Here is a 12,603-nt window from a genome sequence, read left to right as displayed (position 1 = left end):
GCTCAGGAGCCCATCTGTCTCCTCCTGCTGCAGAAAGAGGATGGAAGTGGAGGGCGGGGGGAGGTGTCCCACCAAGCCAAAGAGCCTGGCCCCTGTTCCTTTTCCGTCCCGACAGCTAACACGACCGGCGGCTCCTCTTCTTTACTCTTCGATCGTTTTGACAGGAAGCCAACAGGCAAACTGTGGAGGGCCGGCAGCAAACCCTCGCCCCTTGGACATGGAGCCTGTGCAGGGTGACCAGACAGCAAATGTGAAAAATCAGGACAGGGGAATGGGGGTAATAGGAGCCTATATAAGCAAAAGACCCCACAATCCGGACGGTCCCTATAAAATCGGGACATCTGGTCACCCTAAGCCTGTGTGAGCTTTCTGCAGGCTGCGGGACTGGGTGCTGGGAATTCGCCCCGGGTGATTGCTGCTGACAGGTCAATTACAGCAGACCTGCATTTCTGGTCGCCGCACTTTGTAATAAACTGGTGATTACTGTAACTCTCAGGGCTGTGTTGCAACGGGGCAGAGTGTGCGGCGTGGCCAATGTTGAACTCTACTGATCTCCTGTATGTAAATCACCTTGAATATGGGGTTCATAAACTGGGCAGCGCCAGCAAGCAAAATCCGCCGCTACTTTCTCACCACTTCCCTTCAGCTCCAGGCCGGCCAAGGAGGGGAAGGTTATTCGGGATTATAGCAATACATAAGAACCCAGGCAGAGCATCAGAGCCCTGTTTCAAAATTACTTTGGTGGGATTTTAAGAGGGGGAGAGAGAAATGAGAGGCACAGAAGAGAAGCCTTCATTAACAGGTTGGTTTAATTTTAATATTGTTTCAGTCTGGCTCTGGCTTGTTTAAGGCTCTGAGAAGAAACCTGTACGTGTAACAGTGATATTCCTGTTTGGAGAGCGGAGGAGGCTGAGTACCTGACATTTGATAAGACATTTACCAAAAGAGGAAGGAGACCTGAAAACCAGGGTGGTACAACAGGGACTGAACCGAGGCTGCATTTCCAGCTTTGTTGCTCTTTAACTGGGGTGGCGTGAGGTGGGGGTCTGGAGAGGAGGGTCTGCGGGGAACCAGCGATCGAGGCGTTGACAGAGCCATGCTGACAGCGGGTGCCTGCAAGCAGGAACCGGGAGGGGGAAGGCGCTGGAGAGCTGCGGTGCAGCCAGGGCAGGCTTGACAAGAGACCCTGGCAGAGGTGTCACAGGGAAAGGGTGGGCGCTGGGGTGGGGGCGAGGACGGGCGCAGGGGGACGGAGAGGGGGTGCTGTGTGGTGCAGCAATGGCATGTGGCGGGAGGAATGCTGCGGTGCACAGGGGGGCCCCTGGGGCAGGCAAAGCGCTGGCAGTTTGCAGAGCATAGCGGGACAGTGGGGTGCTTGGCCCTCGCAGGCACTCGGCAGATGCGCATCTCCATTGCATGTGACAGCTTGGGCTGCCCGGGGCTGCAAAGCGCTACGTTGTGTAGCCTGGAGGAAAATAATGGGGGAGCAGCCCGGGCAACAAGCAGCGCCCGGCCCCGAGCAATCCGTAGGGAGGGATTCGGGGCTTGAGAACAACCCGCTTTCCGTATGGCGAGGGTGGAAGGGGTTATTTTTCGGGAATCCAGAGAACAAAGGGAACGAACAGGGCGAGCTGACTCGCTTCTCCGCCGCCTTAGCAGATGATTGGAATTTGCGACGTTGCCTAGCTCGGATTAGTCCAGGAGGGGCAGTTTTGCAACCCAGCGAGGCAAAGCAAGAAGTGGAAGAAACCGGAGCTCGGAGGAACTGAGCAGTTGCCCCAGCTCTGCGACCGCGCCTCTCCCCAAAACCAGCTGTGGCTTTGGCGTGGCTGTTTCCTCTCGTTCCGAAAGCCCTTTACACGCGAGGAGAGGAGACGCAATTTCAGGGTCCCGGATCTGTCTGGGGAGGGGTGTGGGGGGGGCCCTTCCAGAGACACGTGAGGCTGGGGAGCCGGTCGGCAGCAGCTCCTTCATTCTCTGCCTTAAAATTTATCCGGCACTGTGCCGTCTTTGAATGACTTTCCGCGTACGGACGGCGCAATTTCCCACCCCGGGCCATTCCTATTACCATTACCTCTCAACGCTCTCTTTAAACCGAATTGCAGTCTCAGAGCAGCAGAAAACAACTGCATCTCTTGATGTAGTTCCCCCCCTCCCCCCGCGAATCAAAGAGCTGTAGGGGCATGCCGGCCAATGGTGATGGGGGGGGGGGGCAAGGATTGCACACAGGAGGGCAACATTCATTGGGAGGGGCACGTTGCAGCTCGATCATATTACAAGCTGAAGTATATGCACAAAGACTCCTGCTGTGATGGAAAGTCCCACCCGCCTCTGATGGGCGGCGTGGGGTAGGGCATTTCACAATTTTGAGGACACTTCTTCAAAACTGCAATGAATGAAGTGAATCGGAATGTGGCCGGCTGCAGCTGGCGCTGAAACGCAGCCACCTTTCCACACACGCTTTCCCCGGCCTGCAAGTCTGTCAGTCACCCTCCCAAGTACACCCACCACTCCACTAGCCTTGCGTGTCACCCCCACCCCAGGTCACCCGGCGTCCCTCCGCAGAGCCTTCATTCATCAACAAAACCCACGTGTTCCCCTGTGCCACTGCAAGGCAACAATGAACCCAGGCCCAGACTGTTCGCCAGTGACGTTGAAATCTCAGCTCGAGGAGGCCTTTTTTTGTTCTTTTGCAAACGCAAACTGTATGTGCACATCCCTGCCCCCCTTTCCCTTCCTCCCCCCTCCTCCTCTCCCAAGTCCTAGCGGGTTACATGTTTCGTTGGCTATTTCCCTCGTCGGCCCAAAGCATTAAAAAGCATTTTCTGTAACCTCCCGGCAGGGATCCGGGCAATGCACACAATCCGGGCCATGTGTTTGTTCTCCTGAAAGCCGGCAGGAAATCTTCTTCTCCTGAGTCATTGCGGCTCCTCCAAGGAAACGTCAGAGTTTCTTATCGCCCTTCACCCCAGGCAGCGGCTCAAGCTGCTGCTGCCGAAAGACAGTCTCCTCCGCACAAGGGCAAAACAAGCCACAATCCCATTGTACAGCAAAAAACAGCTCAGGCTGGTGGAGTTGGCCGCGCAGGAGAATGGGAGTTTTTGCTTCTAACTAGGGTTGGTAAGAAGCTCCGGTCCTTCCCCTTTAAATGTGTTGCTGTAAGTTGGGGTGGGATGGGGGTTAGTTAGGAGTGGTGCATCCAGGTGGCTGTCCCCATTAGTCGGACGGTGTGACCCGGGTGACACAGAATGACAACACCTGACTGATCTCTAGCCATAGAGACAAAGGTCCCCCTTTGAAGTTGCTAGGTGCCAACGTTTGCAAGCTGCTAACAGGGACAGTTAGTTAATGGGCATTCCTTTGCCTCCCCCTATTGAAATGCATCGGGCTCAGCGCGATATACACGTGAGCCACAAGTATCCGCTGACTCCAACGGTTCACTGGCTGAACTTTTTGAAGGGGGGGGGGGGGAAACCGGGCCAGGGGGATGACACACAGGAATCTCGTTCTAGCGAGAGAGAGTCGCCAGAGCTAGCTAGGCAGTGTGCAGGCTTTGTAACGGAAGAAGGCCACAGAAAAGCTAGGGCTGGAACACACACGTCTTGCATCCTTTTCAAAGCGGCCAACTTCTCCGCTTTGTCACAATTCAAAGCCCCGTGGAAATGGAAGCCGCATGCAGGAGAAAAGGGACAGGCTGCGCCGTTCAAGCCAGCACGCGGCATGCTTTTCTTTCCGTGGGCAGCGGGGCGGGAGAATACCTGCCCCCCCCCCCCCCCCCCCCAGTCCCGCGGGGCCGGCTGAAGGTGATCCCAGCCCCTTATTGTACTGTATGGCCATGCACAGCCCTGGAATGCCGCCGCGTCCCTGCCCCCGCGGCAGAGCGCTCGGCTCCCTGCCGGCCGGCCGGCTCCTTCCCCGGCTCGCTCGAACGTCAAAGAAGCCAGGCAGGGCGGGGCAGCGCCACGGGCCGGGCGCCAGCTGTACGAGTCCGAGCCGCTCTGGGCGCCTGGACGCCAGACTCCCTCTTCCGCATTGTTGTTCTTCGTTGGCTCCTCCCTCTCCCCCCGCCTCGGCGAGGTCTCTACATAAGCCCGCTCGGCGAGCTGGGCGGCAGCACTGCCTTGATCACCGGCTGCACAGAGAGCGGCCCACGCTTCCCTGGACTAACTCATTCATCAGCTTGGCTTGTTCTTCACCGGCCCACATCTTAGCTCCGCAATGACGGTCAGAGCCGAAGCCTCTGGACCCACGTTAACGTATTCAAAGATGAGGGGAGTTGTTGCAATACTCATCGGTGAGTCTGAAGTGATGAAAGGTCGGGTGACCACGTCTCTTCTCTGGGGGCACAGCTGCTTTGGATGGCCTCGTTCATTTGAAGCGGAAAGTCAGAACAAAGTATCCGATTCTCTTTTTCAGAAACGCCGGTTCTGGATACCCAGTCGTAATTCTTTTCTTTTTATTTGCAGCTTTCATGAAACAGAGACGAATGGGGCTAAATGACTTCATTCAAAAAATAGCCACCAGCTCGTACCCGTGCAAGCAGTAAGTAGCAGCAGTTTTGTACATATCGATCGGAAAAGCGATACTTGCATTTTAATGATGGAAAGATTTCTGTATTCATGATTGTCACAAGAGAATTTTTTTCTTATAATATTATTAGTTATGTAACAAACTTTACTGAAAAAAGAACAGGAGGACTTGTGGCACCTTAGCAACTAACCCATTTATTTGAGCCTAAGCTTTCGTGAGCTACAGCTCACTTCATCGGATGCCACAAGTCCTCCTTTTCTTTTTGCGAATACAGACTAACACGGCTGCTACTCTGAAACTTTACTGAGTTTACTTAGCACAGATAAAACCAGAGAGCACGCATTAGTTTTGGTTTCTAAAGACCAGCCCATCCTAGTTCATTTTAGTTCTGAAATGAATAGACTGTCCCAGTAGTTTGCCAGACTGAAACTTATTCTTAATAAGTAGAATGCTTGCATGCCCCCTAGAGGTGAGATGTGTCTTCCTGTTGCACAGAGCAACTGTTCCAATATTGGATTTTCCACTGAATGCATCCGATGAAGTGGGCTGTAGCTCATGAAAGCTTATGCTCAAATAAATTGGTTAGTCTCGAAGGTGCCACAAGTCCTCCTTTTCTTTTTGCGGATACAGACTAACACGGCTGCTACTCTGAAACCTGTTCCAATAATGTAATCTCTAATCTTTGCAGCCCTGAAGTTCAGTCTATTTTGAAGATCTCCCAGCCTGAAGAGCCTGAACTTATGAATGCTAATCCTTCCCCTCCAGTAAGTAGTCTTCATTGTGTGAATCATTTTCAGTAATAGAAACATGTTTAAAAATAGCTTTTCTGTAAATTAGCAACATAACAAGAGTGTCCCTTTTAGTTCAGCTCATAGTGCAGTGATGTAACTTCAAAAAGGAGTTACCAATTTAGAATAAAACCCCTACCTTTTCTTTTTTACATATCGCCTAAATATGGAAAGCAGCCAAGTCCTCAATGAGATTTTAAAGTAGTGCGCATTGTTCTCATAATTTGTCATTTGAGGTGGTACAAAAACAGTTGAATGTAATCCGATGCTAACTTGGGGAAAAAGGACATAGACTTTATTTAATGTACCCAACTCAAATTTAATCTTTAAATCTATGATTAGATTTGTATAAAAACCCTTTGTGGTCAAGAATTTCCAATAAACATCTTTTAACAAATGTATTTTATAAAATTACAGCCCAGCCCATCACAGCAGATCAATCTTGGTCCATCATCCAACCCACATGCCAAGCCATCAGACTTTCATTTCTTAAAAGTTATCGGAAAAGGAAGTTTTGGAAAGGTACGTTCTACTTCTTTCCACCTTAATTTGGTCAGTTAGCTGCTATTGCATGTAATTGTTTAGGGGTTGGGGTTATAGCCAGCACGCTTTAGTAACAAGAGTGGCAAAATCTCTACATGTGTTCTCCAGTGCTTCACTGTCAGGAGGGCACTTCACAGCTTTGAGGAGGAAGTTGCTTGCCCTGCAGGGGATAGGTGGGGCAGGGTGCTTTAGTTAAGGAGAGGATAATTAATTGGGGTTGATCCCTTATGCAGGAGTGGGGGGAGGGTAGCTTTTGAAGAAAGGAGAATCAGCCATTAAAAAAAAAAAACCCTTTAAAGTTGACATGCACAGCTTTTCTGGCTGGCATTTTGCTGATAATGCTAGACGTTGCTAGCAAAATGCTTCCACATGCAGCTGGTAGCATAGAGTGGTAATAGCGCTCAGCGGTAGCATAAAGAGCTTTGGATATAGTCTCTCCCAGCTGTGTTTATATTCTGCTCTGTATTCCAACATATTGAAGTAATGGGATTTTTAACCTCTTTCAGGTTCTCCTTGCAAGGCATAAGGCGGAAGAAGAATTCTATGCTGTTAAAGTACTGCAGAAGAAAGCAATCCTGAAAAAGAAGGAGGTAAGCATCTCCTTGTTCACAATACAGCAATGCAACTACCAAATATAGTTAATTACTACAAGTTAGCAAATTTTGTAACTAAATACTGATTTTTTTTTTTTTTTTTTTTCTATTTCTAGGAGAAACACATAATGTCAGAGCGCAATGTCCTGCTGAAAAATGTGAAACACCCTTTCCTGGTTGGGCTCCACTTTTCTTTCCAGACTGCAGACAAATTGTACTTTGTCCTTGACTACATCAATGGTGGAGAGGTAAGCAGCAAGTGAATGAAATAATTCCTAACATGTGCACAGTGGTATAGATCTTTTTTAAAAAAAAAAAAATGAAAAAGAAAGTTCCAAGGGGAAAAGTTATTAGATTTAGCATCGTCCGTCTGCCAGGTTTCAAACTGCTAGAGGATCATTAGGCCATTTCCTGCTATTGTTCTTTTTAGCTATATATGTCAAGTCTAATTAAATGCATTGTTAACAGGCTTTGGCACCATTTACAGAACTTGTTCTTTCTGTCTCCTGTAGTTATTCTACCATCTCCAGAGGGAACGTTGCTTCCTGGAGCCAAGAGCACGGTTTTATGCTGCTGAAATAGCCAGTGCACTGGGTTACTTGCACTCTCTGAACATAGTTTATCGGTAAGCAATGTGTAATTCAGTTTAGGCATGATTATAAATGCATATTTTGTACCTTATCTGTGTAAAGTAGATTTCAATATATATTAGTTTAAAACATCTACTCTCAAAATACTTTCTCAGAATTTAAAGACTTGCAAAATCTATACACATGCTCATAAAATACTAAGAATACTTTTTAACTGAGAAGAACTAACATTTCTGTTAAACTCTTGTTGCTACAGGGACTTGAAGCCAGAGAACATCTTGCTAGATTCTCAGGGGCATATTATCTTGACTGACTTTGGACTCTGCAAAGAGAACATAGAACACAATGGCACTACCTCCACATTTTGTGGCACACCTGAGGTATGCTTAGTTCTGATTTCTGAAATGGTTAATGTTTGTCTATAAACTGTATGATAAGAGTAGATGAGGCAACAGTAAATGTGCACACCTGATGGAGAGTTACAATGGAATAGATAAATGGGAGAAAGTAAGATCCTTAAAATGATAGCCTTCCGGTGAATAATGATTCCCCATGCAATGGGAACTGCTGTCAAGCTAGCCGTTGTGTATATAAATGACATTTTAACTATAGGCTTAGGAGGCTTTTCTTGTAGTTCAAGAACATAGGTTTGTTTGGTGTGGATTTTGTTTCTGTCTTAAGATTCTTCCGCCTCTGGCTAATATGATGGTTCTCGTTCTTCTATTTAACAGTACCTTGCTCCTGAAGTTCTTCATAAGCAGCCCTACGACAGGACTGTTGACTGGTGGTGCCTTGGAGCAGTTTTGTATGAGATGCTTTATGGATTGGTAAGTAACAGGTATTTTAGTTGCCCGTGTATAGCTTATTCTAGTTCTTACAAGAAAACATTCCAGACTTATTACCTACACTTGTGGCTTCAGTTAAGATGATGACCCTGACCAATGTCCTCTGCTGACCTCATCCTCATTGACAATTCTGTGTATGGATTAAGGGCAGCAAATGGCATTAAGATAACAATAGCTCGTGGTATTACAGTAGAATGCACATATCTGTAATTTTTGTTAAGCACTTATAGACTTATTAACCTTTTTTATTTCTTTCTCACAGCCCCCCTTCTACAGCAGGAACACAGCAGAAATGTATGACAATATCTTGAACAAACCCCTGCAATTGAAACCAAATATTACCAATTCTGCTAGACACCTTCTGGAAGGCCTGTTACAAAAGGATAGGACAAAGAGAGTTGGTGCTAAGGAGGACTTCGTAAGTACAATTTTGTAGTTCCTGTGTATGGTATAAGAAATAATTAAATCACGTCACTCTTATTCAATTACTCTTGTCTGAATTAATCTAATTTTTCTTTAACAGATGGAGATTAAGAATCACATCTTCTTCTCCCCAATTAACTGGGATGATCTCATTAATAAGAAGATTACACCTCCTTTTAACCCAAATGTGGTAAGTATCACATCTAATTATAGAATGTAGAGAGGGCTTTTTGCCCCTTACATCAGGGTGTGGCCCAAAGGCCATCTGCAGCTGGCTAAAATGTAACGATACTTTTTTGCTCTAACTAAAGGGGATAAGCAGAAAAATGATTATTGATAGATTTTTTAAAAATAGTTGGATAGTAAAATCTAGCACTTAGATTGGCTCTACATAAACATTGGTTATTCTCAAACACACCTGGGAACTTAGTTCTTACTGACTTTATAAATGCGGAAACTAAGAAACCGAAATTAAATAACTGCCCCCAAACAGATTTTCTATCTTGTCAAATTATAATATACAACTACAAGCACACCTTGGTTATTTAGATAAAGTTTTTTGATTTAAATGTGGTCTGCTACTGCAAGTTGCCAAGGCACCGCTTCATAAACTGCAGTATAGGAGAGTGGAGTGATTATTTTGTTTTGCTTTATTGCACGGAGCTAGTTGGAGGGCAGTACATTGAAAATGAATCATCTTGTTTTTAGTGAGACCATATGCAGCAAGATTCAAAACAAAAAAGTCAATCTAAAATTGTCCAAGACTGTTAAACAGTGAGTCCGAGGTAATAACACTGTGAGTCCCCTACAAGAGTCTTCACCTTTTGAATTGATCTGTGAAATCATGAAAAATGGAGATTGGGGACTAAACACTTGTTTTCTTTTTTTATTTTCCACAGAGTGGTCCGAGTGATCTGCGACACTTTGACCCCGAGTTTACTGATGAGCCAGTCCCCAACTCCATTGGCCAATCTTCCGACAGTATCCTCATTACTGCTAGTGTCCAGGAAGCTGCTGAAGCCTTTCTGGGCTTTTCGTATGCCCCACCCATGGATTCTTTCCTGTGAACATTTGTTTTCCTTTCTTCTTGGTTTTTAATTATTATATTGGCCTTCTGGCTGAGTTGCCAGTTGACCAGTCATCTTGAAACAGAATTTGCACATCTCCACTATGGCAGCTTTGCAGCCTTAATTTCAACTACACTGCTGGAAGCATTTTATTTTTTTTTTAAACAGCACATAACTCCTCTAAACAAGCTTACAAGCATTTTGATTCGTTCTTCCCCCAAAGTGGTGCTATCTCCTTGGGAAAGAACATAAGAAGTGACTGTTGCCATAGCCTGCTATGGTAGATTGTAGGAATAATAACCTGCTGTTTGGAAATAATGTTCTGAAAAGCCTTGCCTGAAGACCTGGATGTGACGAGGATTTTATGAAACGTGCCTTTTTTTCTGATGAGATCGAGTTAAGCTCCAAACTTTTCCTGTTGTAGAGTGTTTCTCAGTTCAGTTATGTGGGTTTACTATGTGAACAAATGGTATGAGTGTGATATGCATACTACAGAGGGACTTGGTTTAAAGCACCAATGTGACACTTGCAGGACACTACAATGTGGGGCATTGTTTGTTTCTTCCATATTTGGAAGATAAATTAAGTGTAGAAATTGATTTTTGTTTTGTAAATATACAGTTAACTAAAATTATTGAAATGGGCTCACAATTAATTATATCCAAATGCTTGAAGAAAGCATTGCTGCTATGAAAAGTTTCTATTTTTAGAAAGGTTTTTATGGGCCAAAATGCCCCAGCTGCAGTTGGTCAAAGCTGTTGGTTTATTTCTTGTTTGTTTTTTTTAAAGTTGTCATCTGTAAAGTGGGCATTATAGGGGGGGAAGGGGAGGGGAAGGTTTGCATTGTATGTATTGTAAAAAAAAATAAAAAAAGTCTGTACATTCAGTTGTAACTCTAGATGTATATTTAAACTTACAGCCTGGCTTGTAATGTACACCATCACTGTAATGTAATTAACATAGTTATGTACTTTTTTTTTTTTTTGGTGACCAAACCCATTGGTTTGCAGTAAAATCTTGAGAAAATTTCTGTAAACTGTCAAGTTTTTTCATTTAAAAAACACCTTTTCCTTCACAAATCCAGTCAAGTTTGTGCTTTTTCAAGGGTTTAAAAAGCAAATCCAGACTCTTTATCTTTAGTCTGAACTAGGCCTTAGCTGAAGTCAAGAATAAATTTAAGTTATACTGGCATAACTATTTTGATTAGGGGTGTGATTTCTGATAACAGTCCTTGTGTGGATGCAGTTACACCAATGTCAAGGTGCCTTACCTGTATAGTTATTCTTTCCCTATGGGAATAGCTATACTGTTACAAGCACTCCTACATCAGTACAACTGTTAGCTCTCAAGGGTTATACTGCTAAAGTGAGACAACTTTCTAGTATACACAAGCACTAAGTATAATTACAATGAGAGATGATGCCTGATGCTGAGGGGGTTTGTTCTGGCCTCAATCCTTCCTAATGCCCTTTCATAGACACTTTCTGGGTTCATCTACGCTACAAAATCAGTACTAGCATTACAACAGCAATGCTGTACTTGGGCCAAAGCACTAGTGTAGATAGGGCTCAGGTATCTTACCAGCCTGTAATGGAAACATAATCAGAGTAGATTTTCATGACGCATTTGATTAAACGCTTCAGGCCTGCTTACATCAATGCTACTGCCCATGTGGGTGTTTGTTCTGTACTGATTTTTCTAGTGTAGTCAGACAAGGCCTAGGTCAACTGGCAGGTAGACTTTTCTACTGGGGCAAACTCAACTGAAAAAGTATTTAATTCCTGGGGTGGGAACGTGTCTGAAACTGAGCTGAACAACAGGAGCTCCTGCCACTGAATGCGTGGTCTCAAAGGGACTATGGTTCAACTTTCAGCAGAAGAAATTTTAAGGAAACTTTCAGTGAGGTCCCAACTCAGCTTCCATTTCTGCATGTAAGCAATAGATGGTGTGAGCATGTGAGGTGCTGAACATTTGAGCTTTATTCACTGTCCTCGTCTCCCATTGACTTCAACAGTTGATGGTTCTTAGCACCTCAGACGATCATGCCAATACTTTGCACACAAAACCCATTTGGGCAACTTTATTTGCAAATAAAGCCATTGAAATAAAAGTAGTATGAGCAAAACTTTTTAATAGAAGACACTTACAAGGGAAGAGACAATTAAAGCTTTCTTTGCTTACCTACTACACAAATGAACTTAAAGCTTTTTAACTTCAGCTATAACCTCTACATACATAAAAGGCCAGGTCCTCCAATGGAGCTATGTCTCTTTACACCAGCTAAGGATCTGGCCCATCTGTGCTAATTATTTTAATATATTAACCTAACATTGCAGAAAAGCAATGAGTTTACAGCATAACACTTTCAGCTGTGCACAAGTGACGCCTGCAAAATCTGCCAATGCACAATTTGCACACACAATGCTGTGGTAACAAGGATTACAATTACTAAGATATTATCAAAATATTTCTAATATCCTTAATCAATTAGTGTATGATTAAAGTGAAACTGCACTTGTTAAAAAAAATGAATAATGTATATTTTGTAGTGCACACTGCCTTTGCCTTACTGTGTCTCCTCAGCATTAGTGTGAAGTAGCAAGCATTGAATTGCAGCTCTAAAATAACAAAAGCAATCTAAATACTTCCTTTAGCTTTCAAGAAAAACACTAGAGAAGTTAGTGATAAAGAAAAGGGGGACTTAAGTGAGTCATAGGCATCTGTGCAGCTTTTAATGAGTGGTTTGGGATTTTTTTTAGAAAATCCATTTGTAATTCTGCATGTTTTACAATTCTTTGGCTAATTACACTATAGCTGCAGTGTAAGTGTGACTACAAATTTTGGTGTTTCCAAGCATATCTTTTTTATTATTAAAAGAAAGGTGAATATCCTGTCTGCACTTTACTCTCTCAGAATGTAACATATGGCAGCCATATCCAAAGGGAAAATCTTAGTCTATCACGTTTAATTACTTTTAGGGCTGTCGATTAATTGCAGTTAACGCATGCAATTAACTCAAAAAAATTAATTGTGATTAAAAAATTAATCACAATTAATCACAGTTTTAATTGCACAATAGAACAATACCAATTGAATACCAATTGAAATGTATTACATATTTTTGGATGTTTTTCTATATTTTCAAATATATTGATTTCAATTACAACACATAATAAAAGGGTACACGCTCACTTTATATTATTATTTTTTTACAAATATTTGCA

At 44.1% G+C, this 12,603-nt stretch overlaps 1 protein-coding gene across 5 annotated transcripts; it reads left to right on the top strand.

Moving 5' to 3' along the window:
• Positions 1-585: 585 nt before the first annotated feature.
• Positions 586-10,409, top strand: SGK1 (serum/glucocorticoid regulated kinase 1). Of its 5 annotated transcripts, XR_006289605.1 has the most exons (13): positions 3,491-4,294; positions 4,467-4,542; positions 5,219-5,294; positions 5,736-5,840; positions 6,368-6,451; positions 6,571-6,702; positions 6,967-7,079; positions 7,301-7,424; positions 7,776-7,871; positions 8,152-8,307; positions 8,413-8,502; positions 9,021-9,097; positions 9,212-9,353. XR_006289605.1 is itself a non-coding variant. In XM_037894820.2 (12 exons), exons 1-12 carry the CDS (start codon positions 769-771, stop codon positions 9,377-9,379), a joined length of 1,254 nt encoding a protein of 417 aa, XP_037750748.1. In that variant the 5' UTR covers positions 586-768; the 3' UTR covers positions 9,380-10,409. The 5 variants fall into 5 exon arrangements, 4 of the variants coding, with proteins under 4 accessions (XP_037750748.1, XP_037750750.1, XP_037750749.1 ...); XM_037894820.2 differs by lacking the exons at positions 3,491-4,294; positions 9,021-9,097 and adding an exon at positions 586-802 and having other exon boundaries at positions 9,212-10,409; XM_037894822.2 differs by lacking the exons at positions 3,491-4,294; positions 9,021-9,097 and adding an exon at positions 2,973-3,116 and having other exon boundaries at positions 9,212-10,409.
• The last annotated feature ends 2,194 nt before the right edge of the window (positions 10,410-12,603 follow it).

Source organism: Chelonia mydas, chromosome 3 (assembly GCF_015237465.2).
Source record: "Chelonia mydas isolate rCheMyd1 chromosome 3, rCheMyd1.pri.v2, whole genome shotgun sequence".
NCBI lineage: Eukaryota > Metazoa > Chordata > Testudines > Cheloniidae > Chelonia > Chelonia mydas.
Note: the sequence above shows the minus strand (reverse complement) of the source record. Positions and strands in the feature narration are given on the sequence as shown.